Below are 26,660 nucleotides of genomic sequence, written 5' to 3'. Positions count from 1 at the left end.
TGGTCGGGACTTCGAACGGTTTCCGGAGGGCGATGCGTTGAGCAGGTCTTTGTCCAGAAATGGACGAGAAGACGCAGTCAAGGCATGCCTTCAACAAATAAGTGCAAACTTGTCTAAACTCATCTATGGTAATCATATTTTCAGGCTCGTAGCCTGCCATTTTGAACGCTGTGTTCGTAAGAGAGTTATATAGAGTATTAAAGAAATTATAAAACGAATTTCTCGGGATAATGATATAGGATATCGATCCACGGGGATTAGGTCCGATTACAGTCTTAGCTACTCCTTCTATTACTCCAGTGCTGGTTTGTGGAGTTATAACATCCCGTTTTTGGTTCTGGATGTTATGCGGCGGCGGCGGCAAGTTATTCGCTGGTTGCGGTCTCGCAGGGGCTGGGGCTCCGGCTCCATTTTCAATGACTCTCCTGGCATCAGGAGCTTCTACATTACCGTCGGTCGCGGTTTTTCGTGCAGCCATTTTCAATGTCTGAAACGAGAAGCGTGTAAATGAACACAACTTATATTGTGGTAGATAATCTTAAGTAATGCAAATAGAATAAAAAGTAAGATTTCAGAAGTTTTTATTTCCTTTAAAGTATGTTTGGTACAACAGTAATTATATATCTTTACAAAGCTATATAAAACCGCCAACAAAAACATAGTACAAATCATAAACTGTTACATCATAACCAGTTAAGATCTTAATCATCGAGTTACGCGTCGACGCAAAACCTTCTTCTGATTTCTTGTAAGTTATTGATTGCATCTGAGGTCCAAGGCATAATTTCGACGTTCGCTCCAAGCAACGGAATCTGTCCGTTAAAATTTCGCTTGAATATTGCAGTCAGAACAGCGTCATAAGGCGTGAAATCCCTAAACACGGCTATTACTGTCACGGATCCTGTCGCCAGAACTGCTGTGTCATTGACCTTGATGGCTGTTCGTGTGGGAGAGGGCCCAATAGGCAGTGCCCGTGTCAATACCACTCACGGTTGTCGTGTTCCAGAACGGTCTGTTACCAAATCTAACTAGATTGGCGAATGACGCCATGTGGTCCAAGTCGAGGGTATTTATACGATGAGCTTCCTTTACTTCTGCCGGCCATGCGTGTGGGCAGATAGTAATATCTAACGTTCCGCAATGGAACGCTCCGATAGCGTTCAAGACGTTTCCAAGGCTGGTCGGGACTTCGAACGGTTTCCGGAGGGCGATGCGTTGAGCAGGTCTTTGTCCAGAAATGGACGAGAAGACGCAGTCAAGGCATGCCTTCAACAAATAAGTGCAAACTTGTCTAAACTCATCTATGGTAATCATATTTTCAGGTTCGTAGCCTGCCATTTTGAACGCTGTGTTCGTAAGAGAGTTATATAGAGTATTAAAGAAATTGTAAAACGAATTTCTCGGGATAATGATATAGGATATCGATCCACGGGGATAAGGTCCGATTACAGTCTTAGCTACTCCTTCTATTACTCCAGTGCTGGTTTGTGGAGTTATAACATCCCGTTTTTGGTTCTGGGTGTTATGCGGCGGTGGCAAGTTATTCGCTGGTTGCGGTCTCGCAGGGGCTGGGGCTCCGGCTCCATTTTCAATGACTCTCCTGGCGTCAGGAGCTTCTACATTACCGTCGGTCGCGGTTTTTCGTGCAGCCATTTTCAATGTCTGAAACGAGAAGCGTGTAAATGAACACAACTTATATTGTGGTAGATAATCTTAAGTAATGCAAATAGAATAAAAAGTAAGATTTCAGAAGTTTTTATTTCCTTTAAAGTATGTTTGGTACAACAGTAATTATATATCTTTACAAAGCTATATAAAACCGCCAACAAAAACATAGTACAAATCATAAACTGTTACATCATAACCAGTTAAGATCTTAATCATCGAGTTACGCGTCGACGCAAAACCTTCTTCTGATTTCTTGTAAGTTATTGATTGCATCTGAGGTCCAAGGCATAATTTCGACGTTCGCTCCAAGCAACGGAATCTGTCCGTTAAAATTTCGCTTGAATATTGCAGTCAGAACAGCGTCATAAGGCGTGAAATCCCTAAACGCGGCTATTACTGTCACGGATCCTGTCGCCAGAACTGCTGTGTCATTGACCTTGATGGCTGTTCGTGTGGGAGAGGGCCCAATAGGCAGTGCCCGTGTCAATACCACTCACGGTTGTCGTGTTCCAGAACGGTCTGTTACCAAATCTAACTAGATTGGCGAATGACGCCATGTGGTCCAAGTCGAGGGTATTTATACGATGAGCTTCCTTTACTTCTGCCGGCCATGCGTTTGGGCAGATAGTAATATCTAACGTTCCGCAATGGAACGCTCCGATAGCGTTCAAGACTTTTCCAAGGCTGGTCGGGACTTCGAACGGTTTCCGGAGGGCGATGCGTTGAGCAGGTCTTTGTCCAGAAATGGACGAGAAGACGCAGTCAAGGCATGCCTTCAACAAATAAGTGCAAACTTGTCTAAACTCATCTATGGTAATCATATTTTCAGGCTCGTAGCCTGCCATTTCGAACGCTGTGTTCGTAAGAGAGTTATATAGAGTATTAAAGAAATTGTAAAACGAATTTCTCGGGATAATGATATAGGATATCGATCCACGGGGATTAGGTCCGATTACAGTCTTAGCTACTCCTTCTATTACTCCAGTGCTGGTTTGTGGAGTTATAACATCCCGTTTTTGGTTCTGGATGTTATGCGGCGGTGGCAAGTTATTCGCTGGTTGCGGTCTCGCAGGGGCTGGGGCTCCGGCTCCATTTTCAATGACGACTCTCCTGGCGTCAGGAGCTTCTACATTACCGTCGGTCGCGGTTTTTCGTGCAGCCATTTTCAATGTCTGAAGCGAGAAACGTGTAAGTTAACACAACTTATATTGTGGTAGGTAATCTTAAGTAATACAAATAGAATAAAGAGTAAGATTTCAGAACTTTTTAATTCCAAGACAGAATTAGAACAATTCCTCGAAAAACTAGGTACGAACAAGGCATGCGCTGCCGATAACATAGGCAATCCTATCCTGAGAAAATGCCCAAGATTTAAAGATGTTGACATAGAGCAATACATACCAATCAGCTAACTCTGCAACACCTCAAAATTGCTGGAAACAGCAATAATCGACAAACTTACGAATTTGTTATAAACACTATGCACTACTCGCAATATGGTTTTTTTTTTAAAAAAAAGCGATCAGTAATAACTCAAATGCGTGTTTTTCTTAACCAACTTTACAAACATTACGACGACAACGAGAACGAAGTATTCGTTTTATGCTTAGATTTCAAAAAAGACTTCGACAGTGTCCCTCATCAATACAGTTCAGGAAGAAAATACTCTCAAATTATCTGACAAACAGAAGCAAAATGTAAATGAAATCTGCTCTGAAACCAACGAAGTCATAAGTGGTTTACCCCAAGCATCGCTAGTTAGACCTCTACTTTTTATTACCAATATCAACGACTTGCCTTAACAAGTAGAACAGTGAGAACCATTTGGCTGATGACTATAAATTTTTAGCAACCGGTCTGGAAAACCTCTAAGTCGGCAACGATAAAATAGAAAAATGCTGCAAAGAACAAAATGAATTTAGGTGAGAGAAATTGTTACATATTACCAATCAAAAAATAAAAAAATGAACAGGAGTTTAAGCTTAATGGTCAAAAATTGATACGAAGAATGAACAGAAGGACTTGCTTGTGATAATGTCAATTACATTCTTGGATTTCAAACTGCGAAAAGCGATGCAACAAAGCCTGGAAAACGCACTACTTCCTAAAGGGCAAAATCTCTACCAAGTCTGAAATCAAAACAAAATTGAATGCATATGCGGGCTATATTCTACAGGTGATTAGCTGCGCGTCCCAAGACCGGTCTGTAAACACAACAAATGAAAGAGCTAGAAAAAGTTCAACGCAAAGCTATCACCTGGATCTTGAACGATTGGAGCTTAAATTATAAGTCCAGACTAGACTGGTAAAGCTGGAAATCTTAAATGTTTCTATGTTTTTTGAAATACACGATCTCCTTCTATTACTTTTTTTTCTAAAAGAAAATTGTAACATTGATCTACCAATAAGATCAAAAATAGAAACAACCACTGCGACTATAACTAGACAAAATTAGTCCTACCAAAATACGCACAAGAAAGGCAGACAAAAACTTCTGGCTAAGATCACGCAATCATTTAAAGATAATCACAAAGCACACCAAAATATCAAAAGCGAAATCAACAAATCTCTATCAAAATATACTGGAATAAACTTTACCAAAGGCTATTCGGATGCTAATACATGTTGGTGGACTTTCATGTGCAATTGCGGAATTTGTAACCCAATTCAAAAAGTCAACTCGGCTGGATCCAAAGTCTATACTACTACTGCTACATAACCATCAAAGTTTTTTTAAGCAGTTCAACATAAGTTTGCAAAAGCTTAGCGTTGAGCTTGAAATGAAACTTGCATAGACATCGCCACAAAATGTATATTCAAGCCCGTACAAACGCGACTTAAGAAGTTTTCAGGCGGCCGAAGACGTGAAGCAAAGCAACACGAAACGATTTCATCTTCAAAACATTTCGAATCATACCTCGGTTTGAAACTTTTATAAATGTTCAAAACGATGTAGAAATTATTTGAACAAAAATTTTCTGAGCGAAACCTTTGTTGGTGGCGTTTATTTAGTAACTGTTCTAATTTGTAACAAAAGGGACTAATCTAACCGACAGCATTGTTGTAAATCCACGACATTGACAACAATACATGCAATACAAAAGTTGTGCAAGAAAAATTTTCATTTTCAACTAGAACAACTCCTTATTTAACTCCAAATTTAAGCAATTGCCTGAAAAAACGATTTAAAAAAAATAACAAAAACTTGTACCTGAACTAATTGGCAAAGCAGAATCAGTCAGCAGCAAAGAGACATATTTTCTCTGTCATTTATTAAGGGCGGCCTCAATTTGAAATTGCCGGCAGAACGTTCCAGTGCCTAAGGATTGTCTAAAGAAACATCAGATTTTTTAGATTCCAGCGATCCACTTACTGCATTTCGACCTAAGGAAAAAAACTTTTGAGGAAACCAAGAAAACGAAAACAGGATGCCAGGAACGAAAATGATTAAATCTCCAGGAAAAATTTAGCGAAAGTAAAATAACACTGTGAACATGGCCCCAGAAAAAAAAGCACCAAATTAGCTAAATGCGCTGCTCTTAGCTAAATTCAATTGCAACCTAGAACCAATTTACCATAAGTGCATAAAATTTTCCAAATACTTTCAAAGTCTAGGTTTTGAGAAAAGTCGCTTTAGACAGATTATCTTCTCATACGTCAGCGGTGCACAGCATCTACAGGCACAAAAACGATACAGAGACTTGCTGAAAAACTTAGCGAGAAACGACAAGAGAGCTACTTTACATTAAACTATATCAACTAAGGTCATCTTTGCACTCCTCATGGGTGAAGTCTTTTGCATCAGTGGATGCAAGTCACTCAAAAACACCAATTTCATTGATAATTCAAAAAGTGCCGCAAAAGAGGAGGGACTGCTTAGATGTTATATTATTTCGATGATGAATTGAATACTGAAGATTTATATGTGCAGATTTTTTGACATTTTCTTATGACTTGATTAAATCATTCTAGTGCTTTGATGCAACTAGAGCTAAATCAACTCACGTTTTTTGAAGTAAAAATTGAAAGAAAAGCAAAATCGAAAGGGTGCAATTTTTAGATGTGATTTTTCACCTGAAGTTAAGCAGTGTTAACTTTAGGTGGCAGCAGGTGGTTGGCACAGCGCTTGTTTGTCTCCAACTGGAGATGTCTATCTTTGGGGTTGGAATGCTGATGGGCAAATTGGGGCTGATCCCATGACGGAAGGGTCAGTTATTTCCTCGCCTCGGCTGCTGGATATCAGCATGCGTCCAGCGGAAGTAAAATCGGAAAATTTCGTTGATTTCCAGAAAGTGGCCTTGGGGTCCAGGCATTCAGTGCTGTTAGATGTAGATGGAAATGTGTGGACCTTTGGTTGGAATGCATATGGCCAATGCCAACCTGGACCTCCTAATGACGAAAATAACATGCGTAATTATTACGAAGAGAGCAGTGCAAATTGGCAGCCAAAAATAATGGATTTTGGAACTAGCACACCTGTTGTTGTTGTATCAATAGCTGCAGCTCCTTGGACAACAATATCGGCCTACTACTCTGACAAATGACAGCAGCCCAAGGGTAAGCGAAGAGCGCAATAAGTGGGCAGGAACTTTGTCTTCGAGTGTGTTTAAGTTTTTTCCACCCAAAATACTCGCTAATCTTTCAATTTTGTATTACTGTATTTTCGTTTATAAAATTAAAGAATGAATTGATTTAATACATTTAGGTCGTTGATTGTTTTTTTTTGCTTAAAGAATTCTAAAATCTATTCAGGAAATTTTTTTTTGCGATTTGACTTGATTTCTTTTCGAATCCAAATTCAGTATCTAAAAAGAAGAAAAGTTACGCTCTGCGGTTACAAAAGAGCAAAACGCCTGAAAAAAAATGGATGACTTTTAGTTTCTAATAAAAAATTACCTTTTGACCCAGTTCTCTGTAAAAGTATCAATCATAAAAGGTGTCTCAAAATTTGAAGCGCTTCAACGTGACATTTTTCTCCCGAAATTGATAGTCGAATATATTTTTTTGTTCTTTGTGTGATTTAATTGATATTCATTGGCAAAAAAAAAAGATCATAGCGAAGATTCTTTACGATTTTTTATATAAAAATGAAATAAAATTGTCAGCTACCAGTTTCTTTTTAAGAGTTAGTTCTATCTGAGTTGCAATTTCTAATCCCTCCCTTTTGTATTCAGTTTTCAAAAACAGTTTTAACATTTTTATAATGTAGTGACATTTGCACGGTGAACAAATAAACAATTCTGAATCTATTTTATAACAAAACTTACCTATTGAGCCAAAATGACAGGCATAAGTTGTATGAAATTGAAATTTTCAAATGTGGAGGAGGGAAGAGGCAAGGAGCCTTTTTTTGACGCTACCTGTCAATAAAAAAACTACGCGTTTCAAGTGTAAACGCAGATTTTCTAGAGTCTTCTATGGAGATTTCATGGCTCTTTTCTAGTCACCCTCGTGAAGTTACACTAAAAAGTTGTTAGCAATTGTAAATAGGGAATTTTGCATGTAACAAATCTTGTAAAAATCAGCTCACTTGTCCACGTTTACAAGTTTTGCAGCTGCAGCAAAGTGAAAAAAGAAGGATCTCTCTAAATTTAAAATAGGGGAAAAATGATTGTTGATTTACTACTACATAGTAATTTTCTCTCGGCTCTTTTTTCCGGACGAATTTTATGGTCTAACGAGTGGTTTTACAAGGAAAGTTATGAAGACCAAATATGTTTGTCATGGCCTAATGAGTCTGCCTGTCAATTTTCATAATAATCGAACAAAGTGAACAGTAACTTCAAATATAAAAATTTGCAGGTGGGAGGGGGGAAGGAAAAAGAGCCATTCTCTCAAATTGACACGTGCAAACTTCATAGCTTGCAGTACTGATTTATTCATACTTTGAGACAATTGGTTATAATCGTAACGTCATTACAATCGCACCCTATGAGCGACGATAAATGTTTGAGGAGCAGAATTGGCGAATAAAACTAAGGGGTGATATAACTCTGTGGGAGTTCGAGAAGGTGTCGCTGTTGTTGACGTTGCCGACCAATGAAAGACAGATTAGCAGAGTTGAAAGGAGTAAGTGTTCAATCAATGCAATCTGAAGGAGTGGTGGACTCTTTTCCACTTCCCACCCACATTGCAAAACTTCCAGCTTCATGCTAATTATGCGGCTCTTTACCAGATTACCACCCAGTTTGAGCATATCAGCGTTTTAAATACCCGTTTTTTTAGATCTACTCAACAACCTAACTCTATGGTATCTACTAAAAAGTTTCCACCCCTATAAAAGCAGTAAATAGCACTACAGCTTTTTATTGAGATTTCTTTTTTTGCTGCTTTCTGATTGGTCGAAAAGTCGCTGATTTAACATATTTCACAAGCTCCCTCCCTTTTTTGAAGGGCAGATTGTTTGTTAAATGGATACTTTAATTTTTTAAATATGGTTCAAAAAATGTTTAGGCTTAGATTACAACTTAGTGGCCTGATATTGTGATGGACGGTGGCTTTAATTTTTTCCTTTCCCCACCCACCTCACTTGCGCACCGTTTTTGGCTCTTTTCCACTCACCTCCCACCCCCCCCCCCCCTCACATTTCAAGTTCTCCATTCAATTGTCTGGCGTGTTATTATGGCTGAGCGCGTGATGTAGCGAAGTAAGTTATGAAGAACAAATGTGTTCACAATAGTTAGTTTGTTCACCATGCAAAATTTCATCACATTATGACCACGTAAAACAGGGGGCAAAGGAAAAAGCTCCAATTTTTCTTAAGTTTTTTTTTCGACATTGGCGTTTTCCAACTTTGTTTATTCTTCTTTGCTGCAATTGCAATCAAATGGTCTCAATTAATGTTTATGAAAATTTTTCGTATAGAAAAATTGATAGACCTAAAACTCGAAAACGACCCAAACGTCTGTTTCAGTTTGTTTTGAGATGAACTCTTATAAATTTGTTGTTGATGAACAATTTGAGCCTGTGATTTTGTACTTGATCGTCTGTTATATACTTCTAAACACTTAGTACCTAGGTTGCAACATCCGGCTCTTTTTTCCTTTCCCCCACCTGCAAATTTTTATATTTGAAATTGCATTTCACTTTGTCCGATTAACATGAAAATTGACATACAGACTAATTAGACCATGACAAACATATTTGTTCTTCATAATTAACCTTGTAAAACCACTCGTTAGACCATAAAATTCATGTTCGAGTGAGATAGATGGGGAGGGAGGGGGGGGGGGGGAGGGAGGGAGGGAGGGAGGAGGAGGAAAGAGGAGGAAAAAGAGCCCAACACCCTTGCTAGTCGCATCAGTTTCTTTTTTAAATAAGAGAAAACAGTCTATCGTGGGCTGCATAGTTTTGAGAAACTCCTTAATCCAAAACTACTAGTTCTCGTCTTATTCTTAGCATCAGTAAATTTAAAAATAACTGGGTTGCAATAGCTGAGCTCTGAAGCAACTGTTTTAGGAAGCATAAGTTTGCAAGGCCTTAACAACAATAAAAACAAGTGTGAATAATAAAAACAAGGAGATTAGTTAGATCCCGGGATGACAAAAAATGCTTGTCATACAATTTCATACTATGAAAAAAAAAAGATTATCATACAATTTCATCGACTAAGGGAAATTGTCTGAAAAGAGAAAAATAATTATTTTTTTTGCCACATTTCCATACTTTTTATCACCAAATTTGTGTAAAAATAGCAGAAGCAACTTATTACTATGAAATTGTCTGATAAGCAATTTTGCCGTAATTCGAAATTTTGAGTTTCATCCAAAAACTCAATAACCAAGTTATTCTATCATAAGAAAACCCAGAGTGTACGTGGCAGTTACAGCGCAGATAAACTGCACTTGGTGCTATTAGCCATTTAAGTTAATGTTAACATTTTCACTCAGAATAATGTACTCAAATACAGCTTTAAAATAACAGAGCGATGAAAGACTCGCAGAGATAAAGTTCCGTTATTTCTTTATTCTTTTATGTTTCCAAGCATTGGCAATTTGATAGCATCGGTAGCTGCTTTGTTCGTGGTTAGTCTTAGTGTTTTTTCCAAGCAACGGTGGGGCAGATTCGAGGATGTGGGACTTGTAATCTACAAGTTGGAAATCAAATCCGGCACGTGGCCTTTTTGCTGCATAACATACGCAATTCAATAGCAACTCTAGCTTTTTTATTGGCATCTAGTGTTAATATTTTTGCGCAGTCGTGCCGTTTATGCGAAAACGTGAGGCTTCTTATCTCTAAGTACGAAGATGGATTCCGGCATATTGCAAAAGCTTTATTTTTCGAGGCTTGTTTTTTTTTACTTTTTCTTTCTTTCCTTATTTTACATTTTTAGAGCTATTTCTTGTGATTTTCTTGCTTATTTCTGCAAAGTGCAGCTTTTGTGGGTATCTTTGAAATTGACCATTATGCTTTTGGTTCACTGGTGTCACTTGCTAGTAATTAATCGGTAAAGAATTTTACATGTTTTCAATCATCTTGGTCTAGATTTTATTTAGGAAAAGTTTACGCTCAAGTTTGATTTTTGCGGTTTGAATCATGATTAATCCTTTAGTTCAGTTCATTTCTTTGTTAGAAGGGAGGGAAAAATCCACGCTCGATCTGCGAAAATGGTAAGGTCAAAACGTGATTGTCTTCTAGTTTCAAAAGTGGATTTTAATTTTCAGAATTCGCGAGGGATTAAAAATTACCTAGTGTTGAAGTTTTCTCTGAATTGCATAATGTAAAGAAAAAGTGCAAATCATAAGCACTTCTCTGAATTGGATAATGTAAAGAAAAAGTGCAAATCATAAGCACTTCTCTGAATTGGATAGTGTAAAGAAAAAGTGCAAATCATAAGCACTTCTCTGAATTGGATAATGTAAAGAAAAAGTGCAAATCATAAGCACTTCTCTGAATTGGATAGTGAAAAGAAAAAGTGCAAATCATAAGCACTTCTCTGAATTGGATAATGTAAAGAAAAAGTGCAAATCATAAGCACTTCTCTGAATTGGATAGTGTAAAGAAAAAGTGCAAATCATAAGCACTTCTCTGAATTGGATAGTGTAAAGAAAAAGTGCAAATCATAAGCACTTCTCTGAATTGGATAGTGAAAAGAAAAAGTGCAAATCATAAGCACTTCTCTGAATTGGATAATGTTAAGAAAAAGTGCAAATCATAAGCACTTCTCTGAATTGGATAGTGTAAAGAAAAAGTGCAAATCATAAGCACTTCTCTGAATTGGATAGTGTAAAGAAAAAGTGCAAATCATAAGCACTTCTCTGAATTGGATAATGTAAAGAAAAAGTGCAAATCATAAGCACTTCTCTGAATTGGATAGTGAAAAGAAAAAGTGCAAATCATAAGCACTTCTCTGAATTGGATAATGTAAAGAAAAAGTGCAAATCATAAGCACTTCTCTGAATTGGAAAGTGTAAAGAAAAAGTGCAAATCATAAGCACTTCTCTGAATTGGATAGTGTAAAGAAAAAGTGCAAATCATAAGCACTTCTCTGAATTGGATAATGTAAAGAAAAAGTGCAAATCATAAGCACTCGGAAATCATAAGCATACGGATCAGTTAGCTTGAATATGCAATTAAAGTTAAATAGTAAGATTTAGGAGCCTTTTTCCGCAGCCTTTGCGAGTTTGCACGTAATTGGTTCAAATTGTTCGATTTTATCAAACTACATGCCAAATAATTAGGACATAAGAAACATAATTGGTCGTCATACTTATCCTTGTAAAATTTGTTACACTATAAAACTGATGCTAATGTGAGTTGATGGGGAAGCCGACTCAGGAGAAAAGTTATGAATGGCTAAATGTCTACTAATTTCAAATTTATGAATGGAATTGTTTCCAGTTGAAGGAATCAGGTTTGTATTTTGATTAGGAATGTCTTTGGTTTTTTATTGTATTTAAATCAGTAGAGATCTATGTCGAATTTTATGGTCTAATTAAGTGTTCAATGTTTCAGTAGACCAGCTTAAAGCTCCCCAATTGCTTCAGTTTACATAAATTTTTGTCAAATGAAAAGTCAGCCATTTTGATTTCCTTGGCTCCAATAGGAGTTTTTTTCGCATTCCCTGGTTATCAAACTGACTGTTGCGTATGGATTTGCTTACGATAAGAAATTGTTGTTAGGAATCGATTAACGTAATTCAGACTTTAATAGGTCTTGAGGATTTGTTTCCGTTTTTTTATTTCGGTTTTCCGCAAATGTCTTCAAATGCTCTTATATTTTACAGAAGTGCAATCATACATATTAATGCATATAGGAATGTATTTAAATTTATGTGCACTATTCGAGTTTAATTCAATTTGATTTGCCAAATATGAGATAAGATAAGCTCTCTAATTACGAAAGTGCAAAGGTCGCTAAAATGTGATCGAATTCTAGATTCGATAGTGGAGTTTAGTTTTCAGATTTTCAGCGCAATAAAAATTTTACCTATTGATCCAGTTTTCTCATTTTGAATTATTTTTGTCTATAGAGTATCAATCATAATATTTTCTTGAAATTCAAAGAGCTGTAAAGACATATCTATCTATACTATATTTAAATGCGCGTGACACGTACCTTGCCATGTTTAAGCGTTTTTTGGCAACAGTTAAGAGCATAACGTATGTAAGCTTGGCTAAGCTATATCGTATATTGCAATGCGTAAGAATTTGTTTTCGATTTTCCAGGGAATCGAATGTTTGTTCCACTGAGCTAAAAGTTAGCAGCACAAAATTGGGATGCTGTCAGAGTTTCTCCAGGGGTTGGGTATCCAATTAAGAATGTCCAAATCCTTTTAGAGAAAAGACGATTTTTTCGAAGTTTTTTCAGAAAACTCAACTTATAAAATATATACAAAAACTTGAATTTTCCAGCCCTGTAGTAATTGCTGTCAGATTACTCTCAAGGATTGCGAATTTGCCTCCAAAAATGACTACTCAAATCTTTGTAGTTTTTGAAATATGACGTTTTCAGTGATTTTTTCAAAAATTTTCAGCAAACGCAAATTTAGTATATATTTTTTTCAAATTTCATTTGAATTTTGAAGCCCTCTTCTTGTAATGAGGAGAGGGGACTGTCAGAATGTTTTAAGAGCTTGCTAATTTGCCTCCAATAACGACTGCTCAATTCTTCGTAGTTTTTGCGATATGACATTTTTTGCAATTCTTTCAAAAAAATTTCAGAAAACTTAAATTTAATTTTTTTCAATTTTTGAAATTTCCAATTCTTTAGTTAGAGGCTGCCAGTTTACTCGAGGGTTTCGCGAATCTCGCGGCCACATATAACTGCTCAGGACTTTTAACTTTCCAGATGTGACGTTTTTATGGTTTTTCAGTTTTTTTGCGGTTTTTATGTGAGTTCTCAAAATGTGAGTTTTCAATATGATGTGAGTTCTCAATATAAGAGGTTTTTTATGAGTTCTCAAAAATTAGAAGCACCGGAGGTGCGTTACACGCTAGTCTTTTTTTATTTTATGTTTCCTTGCGTTCATTGACTCTTTTCCAGTTGTCTGTTGGCTATGTTTGAACCGATACTAGTTTTTTTTGCTCAAACATCTCAAGGTCATGTTGTAAAACAGACTTAAAGATAACTTTGCATGGTGAATTAATCAACTACTCTGAACTTTTTTTGTTCTTCATGCTTTACAGCGAAATATACGCATTCAGCCATATTAGCATGTTTTAGAAGTGGAAATTTTGAAATGTGTGCGTGATTGTGTGAGTGTGACGAGGGGGTGGTGGAACAGAGCCAAAGTAAAGAACCATCAGATTTCGCCTGCTTGAATAAGCAAATAAAACTTTTTTTGCACCCGCCTATGCAAAGCGCTTTTTCGTGAATAGGTGACTTTGATTCCGAAACAACACAATTGCTTGGGTGGTTAAAAGAATCCGCAATTTTATTTTTTGAAAGTGTCTGTTTTTTATTCAATAGAAGATAGGTTGCAGTGAAGAGTACGTCGGTTCAAAACATTTTAAGTGTAACAAAACTTTATTCGCTTTAATCAACTCTAAAACCTTATTTTTAGGATGATTTTATATTTGGCTGTTTATACGGGTTAGTATAACCGGTTTTGGAAGTGTAGTTATTTTTTTTGAGCTTTAGGGCTCCAGTTTCAGATTACGATGAGATGTTGTTCTAGGCTGGTGGCCATGATGACCACTCGGACGATGAGTTTGAAGAGGGGGGCAGGAGGGACCAGGATGAGTATGACAAGTATGGAGCAGGGAAGCACAAACAGGACAGGAAGAAAAGCAAGAAGGGGGCTGGCGGAGGTGCAGTCTGTTTTTTTCTACATTATTGTAATTTTTGTTAATTCATTTTTAAAATTTAATGTTTACTTTCAACTTAATTTATGACCATATTAGGGCAGATGCTTGGTGGATCCCAGGATCCCGTTGTCTGTCCTCTCCTAGTCTCTGAATCTGATGCTACATAATCGTATTTACACAAGCAAAGCGTGTGTGATAGTATGAACTCTTTTTTTTTCCAACCTAAGTCGCAAATATTAGTGTTCATTTTGTACACAAGCAAAGCTTGTGTGATTTTGAAAGTTTTCATTTTGATCAATAACCAGCTATGAAGTAGCCAATGCCAAGGATATTAACACAGCTAAACTTTTATATTATAAATAACACTTAAACTTCAAGGTTTCATGAATCTGTAGCGTAGAGATAGGGAAGGAGACCCGCAACAAAATAAGAGGGTTCGAACCTGGGCAGAGTTGGATGTTTTTAATATAGTAGTTGAACTTTTTCGTATAGAAGTTGAAATGCGTTGATGCATGTAAGTTAAATTGAGGCATGTAAGATGGTAAATATCTTTTTTTTTTCAAATTGACTGGTACTGCTAATGCGTCATAATGGGCGTGCGTCACTTTAGAAATTTTGTAGACTCATTCTGTTTTTTCCAGTAGCGTTATCCGTCATATTTTTGCTTGTGTATGCGAAGTACAACTTCGCCTCCGTGTGAATAATGGGTTGGAGAAATTAGTTCTTTCTTTCGTGCATTAGGTGCACAGGGCAAGAATAAGAAGGGAGACGGAGGAGGGGGCGATGAAGGACAGGCAGAGGAAGGACAGTTCATGAAGGAGTTCTTCGCAGAGGTGAGTTAAGATGAAGTATCTCTCATTTCACAACATGTGTACACTTTGCATCAATTGCTGTACAAATATTAGGTTTGATCTGTCATATGTACTTAAAAAAAGTCCGCTCTTCTGATGCCCTAGAGCTAAGAAAATTTGGCCAAAGGCAATTCAGACAAATTGAAGCGCAGACCTTCAGCCAAAATTACGCAGACACAATGTAGACAAAATTCAAATTGGATCATTTGTTGAAGTTATTGTTGATTTTAAAGTTAAATCGTCAAAACTGAATAACCACCTTTTTATTGGTCGTGCCGAATATAAGCGCAGCGGAGCAAGAGTTCGCTACTTGCCAATACAATGTTAAAAACTACTAATTACTCTTTCGATTTTATAGTTTGGGAATTAGAAAACTGGATGCATTGTATGTGACTGAATCTGTTTTTTTGGCCGAATTGTTGTGGGCTGTCTATCTACTAGTAGTATCTTTAAATGGGAATGTAGAGTTTGAAATAGTAGTAATTTGTTCAGATTGAGAGATTGAAAGCGAGCATTGGAGTGATTGAGGAGAATGCGGGCAAGCTGGGAGCTGTACATCAAAGGATGCTGGCAGAGGAAAAACCAGCCGATAGTTAGCACCGCTTGTTCTTTCTACCCATTCAATTATTCTCTGACACTGATATGGGTGATGATGGTTCTTGAAAACCGTTCTTGTAAAAATGATTTTTGTAAAAGTTTTTGTAAAAATGATTATTCAATTTATGATCACGTGATTTCAGAGGACAAGAACGAGGTGGAGAATCTAAATGCAGAAATCAGAACAGAAGCCTCAAATGTCAGGTCCAGTTTGAAAAGTTAGTACTACTCAGGCTTTCAACTTATCATAAATGGTGTGAAACTGACTGAGCTGCCGGTAACTATGAGATAGTAAAATTCGAGGATTACAGTAGAATTGTCTCCAATGTTGATCAATACGCTGTTGAGTTTTCTGCTGTAATGGGCAAGTTGCCATTATATATGTGAGCAGTTGTAGTTTGGATAATTTTCTTGTTATTGGTCAAACGCTAGTTTTTTAAAATTGTGCTCATTGGTCCTACCCGTTCCAGCAGAGTGAAACTATTACTGCTACTACATATTTATCTAATATGTCTGCTGTGTGTAGTGTATGTGCTGTATAACTGGGACCTGATGTGTGTAATATGTCAAGTGAATGTTTGTGTGTTTCTGTTGTAGAGATGGAGACAGAGACGGAAAAGATGGAGGAGGCGAGTAACCATCAACTCACTGTGGAGATCCGACTGAGGAAGATCCAGCAGGCCACCTGGTCCAGGAAGTTCATAGACCTCATGACAGAGTACAATCGCATACAGGTAAAAATAAAATACTCTGCACTACGGAGTGTAATACACTTAGCTTGCACTGGTTCTAAGATTGGGTGCCTCTAAGCGGCTGGACCATGCATACATCCCCCAATCAGAAGTTACCCAAATTCTATTCACCATACATCCGTTTCGTGTCGAGAACCTAAAAGAGACCTGAAGACGAGAAAACAGGAGAGAAGACTAGAAAACAAAGAGACGAAACAAGACATGTGTTTTTATTAAGCGAGCAATCAGTACCATTCTACCTTCTCATTTTCTTGTTACTGGCTCGAGCTTTAGTTCTCACTCTCTGTTCGGAAGATCAATTGAACAAAACCCAGGACCAACTAACAGTAGCACACGTCACAGAAAGTTCGCCCTGAACCAATATGTCAAAGAAAGTTTGCTCGGGAGCCATTTCTTTGGATGGATACACCTAAAATGCTCCACTCTTAAAAACGCAAATCAGTGGTCCTTGTGACTACTTCAAAATAAATCCCACTGATAGCCTCAACAAACAACAACCACCCCTAACCATTCATTAACAACAACTACCGCCAAAACCAATTCTCAGTTCTTCAACTCAACGCTAACTGTCTCACACCTAAACTAGACAATATATTCCATTACAAGCGAACAACTGACACAGAAAATGGAGCGATACAATTTCCTATCTTTTGGATACCAATTCGTCGGAAAAAGTAGACCAATAATTGCAGCAAAGGAGGCGGACTTGTATTCATTATCAAGATTGAAATCAGTAAACCGGCAGTTCATCTTACAGAAAAGGACCTTCACATAGAGCAAAAAGCAGTTGAAATAACAACACCCCAGTCTAACAAGATATCACACCTACATCCCGTTACATTTATTTCAGTTATAGTATCGGTTACTCCGTCTCACTTCAAAATCTGCTAACAAGCACTAGTTTTCGATGATTTCAACGCATTTGTTGCTTTATCACCCGAACTAGAGCTTGACGTCGGTGGATTTCAGCCTGAGAAAAAAATGACGCATCTGTTTTTGTTGTACTCGGTGAAAACAAACCCACACGCAAAAGTAGATACATCAAGTTAAGCAATGTCCACTGATTAGCTGTGAAAATATACTTGGGTCATATCATTCAGCTATCACCCTATAATTTGCCTGCGAAGTTAATACATGCTACAAAGAAAACCTACTTTGACTTTAAAAAAGCAGACTCGTAAAGCTTTTGGGGTGAGAGTTAAGAAGCTATCCGCAAATTAGCTTTGCCTTAATCAGCCATTGAAGGCGAGAAAATTGTCCGAAAAAAAATTTGCTGCGTGGCCTTTAGTTACTAACCTCAAGGTTGCATGAAAGAGGCGATGCAGAACTTTCCGACAAAAGCTGTTACTACTCAAAATAAGCAGACTCTAGCAATAATATACCGTAGTCCCCCCAAATAAGTGAATTTACAGGAAATTTTTTTTAACTAGCTGAAGATAACTAAAGATCAACATGGATCACGTTTCTTAGAAGTGTCGACTATCGAGGGGCAACAGTTAATATCTGGTCAACAGTAAACAACATACTATCCAGAACCATCGGCGGTTTTCAGAAAAACACATCACAACCATGCACTCTGTCAGTAAGCATAACAAACAAATTATATGCAATAATTTCAACCAACTGTTCATATTAGACGCATACAACAGCAAAGAAGACGAAAGGGACAATGATACAATCAACTAACTTGAATTGAACGAAAGTCCATGATGCAATTAAGTCAGTAAGAATTCAAGCCTTAGAATTGATGACATTGCCCAGATCATTTACAGTTTATTGATAAATAATCCGTCAACTACCCAAGCAAACTATTAAACCTCTCAGTAAGTCTTGCTATTATACCTGAAAAGTTGAAACTTTATACGCCTATAAAACCTCACTGGAAAAAGTGCGTGAACAGAATAAGAGCTAACGACGAATGGCATTGCTCTCTCCGGTAGCTAACCCCGTATTGCGTTTTTTTTTACTACCTGAGTTTATTTAATAACTTTTAATAACACATGCACAATTTCACAGAAAAAAGATCGACAACATTTGCCCTAAACTGCGTCATATTCTACTTACAAGCTGGTTTGGACAATGCTAATCTGTGCCAAACAACACTAATATTCACCCTAGACATGATTGCAGCCTTTGATATTGTTGATCTTTACCATCTACTCAGCAATATCGGAAAATCGAACCTATCTAAAATCCAGAAAAGTGGTTACTCGCTTACGTTAGGGGAAGGCACACTTGTATAGAAATCAGAATTACCAAATCAAAAACGGGAAGGTGTAACAAGATGGTGTTATCGCCGGTCCCATTTAACTTCGTGTCCAAAATGCATATACATAACAATGGTAACATCATAGCAAATACTTATGCAGAAGATATGACCCTCATAAGATGTGGCCCAACATCAAAATTTTAACTGAAGTTATGACTCCTTATCTGGACAGCCTGGACAACAAGTGACTTAAAGTTAAAAATTTTTCTTTCAAAAGACGTTTATCGATCCCTTCAACATAGACTTATGAATATTTCCTTGAAGCAAATGTAATGGTTGATGGCATCAAACTACCTGCAACTTGTAGCCCAAGAGTTTCTGGAGCTTTATTTGACATCTAAATCAATTTCCATAAATTTTGTATAAAAAATAAAAACTGCGGCAAACTTCAATGAAGAAAGTGTTCGCAAAAAACTTGCTTGCAAAACGTCAAGTTGCTACAAAGAAACACTCATTGTGAAGTTCAAGGTAATTGGAAGAAGAGTCATGACTCGTGCAGCTGCTGTTTCGACCACCATCCTTAGCAGCGCAAACTGCAGCGTCTTCTAGTGAAACAGAAGAAAGCGCTTAGAGCAACAAGATGATACTTAAGAAAGAGTGAAATCACACATCTGCATGGCGCAGACAAAATCCATTCCGTCAGATAACACAGAGATGCTTTCAAATTAGTTTTTTTTCGGCTGATGCCAACATCATAGATGACCATCTCACTGTCGTCAACAAAGGATTCGATCAATAAACCTGGCTTCATGAGCGGGCATGTTTTACACATAAAATTCCGTCTCAAGCGTTGTATACCGGGAGGTGTCAACACCAGCGTGAAAACGCCAGTGAATATGGAGGAAATGAAGTGATATTTTCGATCAAACGACCCAACAAACCAAATCGAAATAAAACGAAACTTCCCTATTTTCTCTATATTTCTAACATAACCAATCTCTCTAATTCAATCTTTAGTTCAAAACAGATCAATGTAGCTACAACAACAGCTATCACAATCGACACTCTTTTGAAGAGAACAAATAACTAATAAAAACCTGATAAATTTGTTTGATTTGACGAAAATAATTAAATTAATGCGTAAAGTAAACCACACGTCTTCTGATTTCGCGTCACATAGCTTATTAGAACTGTTCATAGTCAAAGAAGTATTCTTTAAAATCCCAGTGATACTCTCATTTCCTGGAGGATGTTTCTTCACAAGGTGCAGGGAAAATTTATTGGGAGATATTTACACTAGTTATTTTCAGTGAGCGTTAGTGTTGTACTACGACTATTCTTTTTTTTCTAATCACTTTTTGGGCACTTTGGCGCTTTTTAATCATGTGCTTTCACATTCGAATAGTAACAAGTTAACGCAGTTGATGCGATTTAATTTCCTCAAATGGACCGAAAAAGAGCTATTTTTTTCAAACAACCAATAAAAATTCGATTTCGGACTCAATATATTTCGCAGTTTTTTGAAATGTATAGTTGATAGATAATGTGGCTGTATGCTCTCAAGTTTATTAAATGCAAAATTATTGTGCGTGCCTTCAGTTTGTTATATTCCAAACTATTACCTGCAAAATTGTGTCTGTTTGTATTTGGTGCCACTTTTGCTGCATAGATTGGCAATTTGTTAGCATATGTAGCTGCTTTATTTGTGACTAGTGTTTGCCGGTTGTTAAGCGTTCGTGGCCGAGAGGGCAGGGCGTGACTCTCCAGTACTCAAGGTTACAGGTTCGAAGCCATAGGTAGCAAAGTTTTACTAATTCGATGTTTATTTCTTTTTTTTCTTTCAATTTATGAAGCTGCTTTTTTGTCGTTTTCTCGCTAGTGTTTGCGAAGCTCAGCGCCGCCTCTGTGTAGAAATTCATGAGCATAAAACAATGGTAATAGAATAGGAAATCAATCTGTTTTACCGAGAGAATTAAGATGGTGTGCGGTCCAATAGCTTGCTTCTTCAATTTCGTACCGGTCCACGAGCAGAGCTTTTTATTTAAACATTCAGAATGGTTTGGCCCAGATGAAAATTTCAATAAATGGCAAACAAAGGATAGCCGGAGAATTTTTTGACTTCGGATAGCCTGATAATTAGCAGCGCTTAAAATGCAAAAACTGAGTCATGTGCACTGGGCATCTCGTACCGAGTTTAAGCGCAGCGTAGCGAGCGTTTGCTCTATAACCATGTAGTATTTTTTTGCTTTGCTGCTTATCAATTAACTTAAATTTTCGCCTTTATGGCACGCGACACCTACACTATTCTAAATTTGTTAACCTGAAATTCTTTTTATGAAAATGCGCGTCCTCTATGTTTAAGTTTCAATGAACGAAGTGAAGATACTTATTTAGGTCGTTTGGTTTTGTCGTTTTTTATGTGTAAAAAATTGTTCGCTGGTTTGATTTTTGATTTCTTTCTAAGTTCAGTTTAATTTATTAGATACATGGAAAGCAACTGAGGCTTTCCAGTAACAAAATTGCAAATGGCGCAAAGATAAACGTGATTGGCTGATAGTTTCACAATCAGGTCTTTTTAAGATTTCCCAGCGAATTATCAGATTTCGCAGCATTTATATTTTGAAAAGGCTTGAAAAATGATCAGTCGTTTTTTCGATTTTCGTGAGTTGATTGACACTTTTCCAATTGCATTGTGGCTAAGTTCGACCAATCAGATTCATATTATTGCTTGTGGACTAGTATGAATTTTGAGTTGTATGCAGCTTACGAATATTTGCGCATTTGCATGAAATGAATATTTTATGTAGGAATAAACTTGGCGAGGGGTAAATTCTACGATAGGTCACCTAGAGAGGGTGATAGAACATTTGATCAGTACATTTCATTGCCATGGAAAACGGATATCATCACTGGAGTCGATTATCAAACAATATTAACAAATTGAATGTGCTTCAATATAGTATGAATGTTCGCTTCGCATGTTCGAAAGCTATATCGATGTTCCTTTTTGTCGTGGACTCGTTTTTATTCTTCTGTTGAGTAGTTTTTTTTAAGATTTAATAATTTTCATATCATATTTGATCGCATCTTATTTTTTGCGCATATTCTCATTTGTTCAGAATTCAATTAAACCACAAAATAAAACCAAAACATCTGCAGCTGTAGAAAATGAGGATGATGATTTGCTACTGAATTTCTGAAGTTGCCTGTTTGTATAGAACGAGTACAGAGATGGGTGCAAAGAGAGAATCCGCCGCCAGATGGAAGCGATGGGCAAGCCACACGACAACAACGAACTGGAACAGATGATTCACTCGGAGAATCCGGATGTGTTCAATCAGGAGGTAAGCAACGCACAAGAGAGGAGAGAAGAGAAGTGTATCGCGAACCATCTCATAAACAATAATAAAAAAGAACAGATTTAGTGTAATTATGATTTAAGTGTATTTTCATTTTGGTAGTTTTTTGTTTATTTTTTTTTCACGCTAAATAATCAGATTTTTGCTTTTTAAGTGCCAGTGAGCGTTAAGTGCAAGACGCTTTTATACTTCCTGGTGATTTTTCTTTGGAATTTTTTAAATACTCTGTTAACTATAGATGTGCAATCATACATTAAAGTATTTATGAATGCAATTATGTATATATTCTCTTTTTTAGTTAATTTAGTTCATCTGCTAAAAGTTGTAAACTGTGCTCTCCAATTGCGAATGTGTAAAGTTTGCGAAAAACGTTATCGACTTAAAGTTTTGAAAGTGGAATTCAATTTTCAGATTTCCCAACGGAATAAATTTTTTCCTATTAATCCGGTTTTCTCCAATTGAGTTAATTTTCAAAAAAGTAAATCACAAATTTCTTTCAAAATTCAAAGAGCGTTAAGGCTATATAATTTTCTCTCGAATTTCGAAAGTTGATTTTTTTTCGAAAAACGAGTCAGTCTTTTCTCTTTTTACTTGCATTCATTTACTCTTTTTCCATTGCCTGTTGGATATGTTTCCAAGTTGTAAATAGCTATTGGCGATGTAATTTGCTCTATCAGGCTTGAAAAAAAAGAGAAGTTAATTTCCGAACTTTGGCTTCTTTGTTGATATCAATGTGTACTTTACATGATGAGTGTGTGATTGTAGGTGCAGCTGTTGAAACTATGTAGTTTATTGTGATTTTTTGTTAATAAGCTTACGACTAGCAAGCGATATCAAATCGAAGTATACTTTTTTTTCGGGTTAACAGACATTTAAACAATATCAGTTGAGGTACCTATGATGCTTACATGATCACTTTTATGAAAATTCAACTTCATCAAGAGGGTACTAGTTGCCACTGACTGGTCCATGCTATATATCGAACTCAAACCATTGTATTTATATTTATAGAGTTTCGATATTTTTTGCTTGTGTTGGTTTTTCGGCTTCATGGTTGTCGACTTAAGCTCTGACGGTTAAGTTTCCAAATTCTGTAGTTTACTTTGCTCACACTACTTATCTAGCAATCGTATATCCTATTTGGGCGCTACATGCAATTTTTCCTCTCTGATGTTAATACGGCATTTTTTGGCTAAGGTTTAGTTTATGGGCTGTCGATTTTAATTCTGGCGGTCTATTAAACCATGTTTGTTCCTTAAAATGTCCGAGTACTTTTTAAAACGATTAGAATCTGGCACCCAATTTTTAATGCCCGAAGTTTTTTTCCCCTTCCTTCATCAGTTGTAACATCGTTCGAAGTTCTGTTTGCTATTTTTTGAGCGTTATAATGCATTCATCCTATGATTGTTTTTTGCAAGTGGTGCGAAGCAAGTGGTATGTCTTTTTGCATGTATGCGTTGTGTGTGGTAGGTGATGGTGGATGATAAGGAACAGCAGAAGAAGTTGAGTGAGGTGGAGATGAGACATCGGGAGATCCTGAAGCTGGAGAGGTCTCTGAAGGAGCTGCACGAACTGTTCATGGACCTCGCTAGACTAGTCGAAAACCAGGTCAGGTCAAAATATTCAACATGCATCATAATATATTATATTATAGATTAGATCAGATTATATTACGTCATCATAGTAGATCACGCATCCGATCTCTTCGCTTATACTCTCACTGAAAGAGTAAAAAAACAGGTATATGAAATAGAGACTACTGTGACGATAGATTTGTAGGTTGGAACGAAGTGATTGTGATCTATTAGAAGTGAGCGTTAGAAGTGTGTTCAAAAATGTCGTCGGTTTGTTAAGGGAGAGACCATCGACCGGATTGACAACAATGTGCAGGAGTCCTGCAGAGTGATTACGGCGGCCAAAGTGGAGACTAAGAAAGCGGTCAAGTACAAGAAGGCCGCCAAAAAGGTAAAACCCCCACCCTTTATCTTCATCTATATGTTGCATTAGCAAAGGAACTACTATCAAGCCGCTGAAGATTCGGACGAAAATAACCAGGAGACAAAAATACTGTTTTCTGAGCAAAAAAAAATCTCAAAATCAATATAGGTTTGGAAAAAGAATTATTTTGTTTCAGAAAAAGATCATCATCGCATGTGTGGTGGTGGGAGTGATCCTTATAATCGTCCTCATCATTGTGCTGAATGTCACTTAATCGTTTCAACTGTCACAGAATACATGTCCTGCAAACACCAAAAGACTAGATCACTCTTAGTGATTTGAAGATCATGGACTAATCATCTAAATTTTAATATTTGAATTTAATCAAGTGAGGTTAATGCAAATAATTAAATTTTGTTTTGAATGTTAATTGTGCTTATGAATTCAAAGTTATTGTTATACCCTCAGCCGTTAGGTGAGGTATATACGGTATAATCTCGATAGTCAAAGTAGTCAAATAGGAATACGAAGAGATTGAGAGCAACTTAAATTCAGTTTAGAAAGTTAAGTCTGATTCGAATCTGACCTCGAAATCATGAGAGAGACAGAGACTCATAAATAACTATTGAATATGGTGTTAGGTTTAGTAGGTACTTAATTTAGATCAGACTTCTATATAGTTCAGTTTACATAGTGTTAAATAAGTATATATGGTTAGCACTTGGGATGGATGTAATGTTTTAGATACACATAGTTCTAGTATATCCGAATGGATAACAGTTCATATTGGTATGTACTGTATCCGTGTGGATAACATTCCCCTTGTTTCGTATATGATGAATACATCATATATCTTTTGAATTATCCGTAGCGTCCTTGTGTGAAGTTTTGGGGTCGTTTCCATCCAATGATAATTTCGATATCGGTTGAGTACATGCTTCCGATTATGTCTGTGGGGTTTGTGTAGTGCTTGGCTTGTTGTCATTCTCCTCGTTTACGTATTTGTTTGTACGTTTAGGTCGCTCTTGTTTCTCGAATTCCCTCTGGAAAGTCATTGAGTTTTTGGGTGGAGAGATGGATTGGAGTATTTTCATGGCATCGTTAAAGTTGTCAATGAAGGATTTATCCGGAGAGTATGTCGTTTCATCCGATCTACCTATGACGTAACGTGAACTAATCGCTCGTTGTTGGGGGCTATTCGGGCTAAGAGACGTAGTTGACGTATCTATTCTTGAGGCGAAATTAGTTCGTGGGCTATTTTGTGGTGACGCCGTGTGTGTGTTTTCGTTGGTGTTTTTACGGTATCTATGGGTTCGTATACCACTTCCGTTGGGCCGCCTGTTCCTTCACAAGATTCCGTAACCCTCATCTGTTCTGGTGTTTTCTCTGATGAATGGCACGGTGTTTTGTCACTTGATTCTATTTCTATACACTCTGTCTGTTGAGGATTCCTGGATAGTGATTGTCTGGCCAGTTGGTTCTGTTGTATCTTGTTGCACCGCTATGAGGCATACTTCACTCATTGGAGTGCTCTTTGTGATTGTATTGATCGGGATTGCATTACCGAATTTTTGTGCCAGGGCGCTTGTTTTGGTTCGTGTTGATCTACGGTTTGGAACTAATGGTTGTGAATTTTTGCTGGCATTCGTATCTTGAGGCGGCGTGGTTTTCCGATCTACTTTTTTGGCTGGCGGCGTTTGCGGTGAATGTCTCAATTCTTGGATTATTGAGTCGTCTGATGAGATGGAAATTGATATATCACATTCGAATTCTATGTTTTTGTTTGCCTCCTTTCGTATCTTACTCGGGCTGCCTTGACCTTTTCGGCTTGGTGACTTGAGATTCGTGGTTGACGTTTGGGTCTTTGTCGTCGGGGCTTTAGCTGTTGTTGGGATTATCCTGTGGATCCTATCATGTCCTAGTTTCCGTCTGCTGGTTGTTTGTCGAATCAGTTCCTCGACATTCTTGGGTGGTTTCCGTTTTGGGCTTGTTGTTGCAGTTGAGTTTTTTCCCCCCCGGTTTCCATGGTCTACTGTTTTCTTCTGTGGGAATTTTGAGCCAGTTGGTTCTTTCTGATTGATGTTTTTGTCTAAAATACGGGATTTTGCTCTTGGTAAGTGTTTGTATGCTACGAAATCTTTTAGTTGAGCCGGTCTACATTTCCCGTACACCCTTGGGTCAGGTACAAATGCTAGTCCGTCGTGCCTTATGACCCTTGGTTGTTTTCCGTCCTCCCGGACCCATGCCGTGTGCGGGGAGTAATTAATTATCGACCCGTTTTCAATAACTTTGAATTGTGGCCCAAATACCCCTGGATTTTTTGTTTTGCGTGCAATGGTGCCCGATTTCCGAGCTATTTGTTCAATGCGTTTTCCCACCGCCGGATCTATAGTTTTTTGGGGTCCTTTAAATCGATCTTTCAGGAACACCAAGGGAGCTTTTTCTATTCTATGTTTTTCCTGTTGTGTAAGCCACCGAATTGGTTTTCGTGTTCTAAGATTTGCTATGTCATGTTTTGGGTTTTCTGCGAGAAAGGACCGTTTTACTTTTTGTAAATCATACGGTATATTATTAAGCGGAAGGTGCGCACCTATTGGAAACTTTCGTAGCAAGGCCTGGTCGAACAGTTCATCTTCGTCTGTGTCCGACAGTGAGATTTGCTTCTTTGTCTCGGAGGGAGTCTGTCTATGTAGTGTTTGTCCTAGGGTTTTGCTTCGAACCGCCTGTGAGGATGGTCCCGCTGGTTCACACACTGGTTCGGGAAGGTACGTTTGTTTGTACACCACACTGAGTTCATCCTCGCTATTGGTTTCCCTATTCCAGATGGCCTCCGGCGTGAGGGCAGGTTTGGTGAGCACTTTTTCATCTAGGCACGAAAGTTTTGTATTTTCCCATGAGAAATTAGAAATTTTAGGTGTAGTGCAAATATTAGTTAGTGGTGTGTTTGGTTTACGCCCGTAGTGCGCTTCAAACGGCGTAATTTTTGTTGTTGCGTGTGGGGTAATGCGTAGTGTTTTGATTAATTCCGCTACGTCTGA

General features: G+C 37.5%; 1 protein-coding gene across 3 annotated transcripts in view; it reads left to right on the top strand.

The window, feature by feature from the left end:
• Nucleotides 1-24,040, top strand: part of LOC134840435 (syntaxin-1A-like) — a 32,702-nt gene extending 8,662 nt beyond the window's left edge. Inside the window, exons 1-10 of one of the 3 annotated variants that reach the window (XM_063856232.1) lie at nucleotides 7,641-7,737; nucleotides 13,787-13,919; nucleotides 14,658-14,749; nucleotides 15,260-15,359; nucleotides 15,508-15,582; nucleotides 15,962-16,098; nucleotides 21,544-21,669; nucleotides 23,155-23,292; nucleotides 23,539-23,649; nucleotides 23,819-24,040. In XM_063856232.1, the coding sequence (XP_063712302.1) occupies nucleotides 7,708-7,737; nucleotides 13,787-13,919; nucleotides 14,658-14,749; nucleotides 15,260-15,359; nucleotides 15,508-15,582; nucleotides 15,962-16,098; nucleotides 21,544-21,669; nucleotides 23,155-23,292; nucleotides 23,539-23,649; nucleotides 23,819-23,896 (1,020 nt within the window). In that variant the 5' untranslated portion in view covers nucleotides 7,641-7,707 and the 3' untranslated portion in view covers nucleotides 23,897-24,040. Of the gene's footprint in view, nucleotides 1-5,768; nucleotides 6,226-7,470; nucleotides 7,532-7,640; nucleotides 7,738-13,786; nucleotides 13,920-14,657; nucleotides 14,750-15,259; nucleotides 15,360-15,507; nucleotides 15,583-15,961; nucleotides 16,099-21,543; nucleotides 21,670-23,154; nucleotides 23,293-23,538; nucleotides 23,650-23,818 lie in introns of those variants that run through there. The other 2 variants (XM_063856230.1, XM_063856231.1) reach the window with 2 other exon arrangements.
• Nucleotides 24,041-26,660: the final 2,620 nt, after the last annotated feature.

Source organism: Symsagittifera roscoffensis, chromosome 2 (genome assembly GCF_963678635.1).
Source record: "Symsagittifera roscoffensis chromosome 2, txSymRosc1.1, whole genome shotgun sequence".
Lineage (NCBI taxonomy): Eukaryota > Metazoa > Xenacoelomorpha > Acoela > Convolutidae > Symsagittifera > Symsagittifera roscoffensis.
The sequence above is the reverse complement of the archived record's forward strand: the minus strand, read 5'-3'. Positions and strand labels throughout refer to the sequence as shown.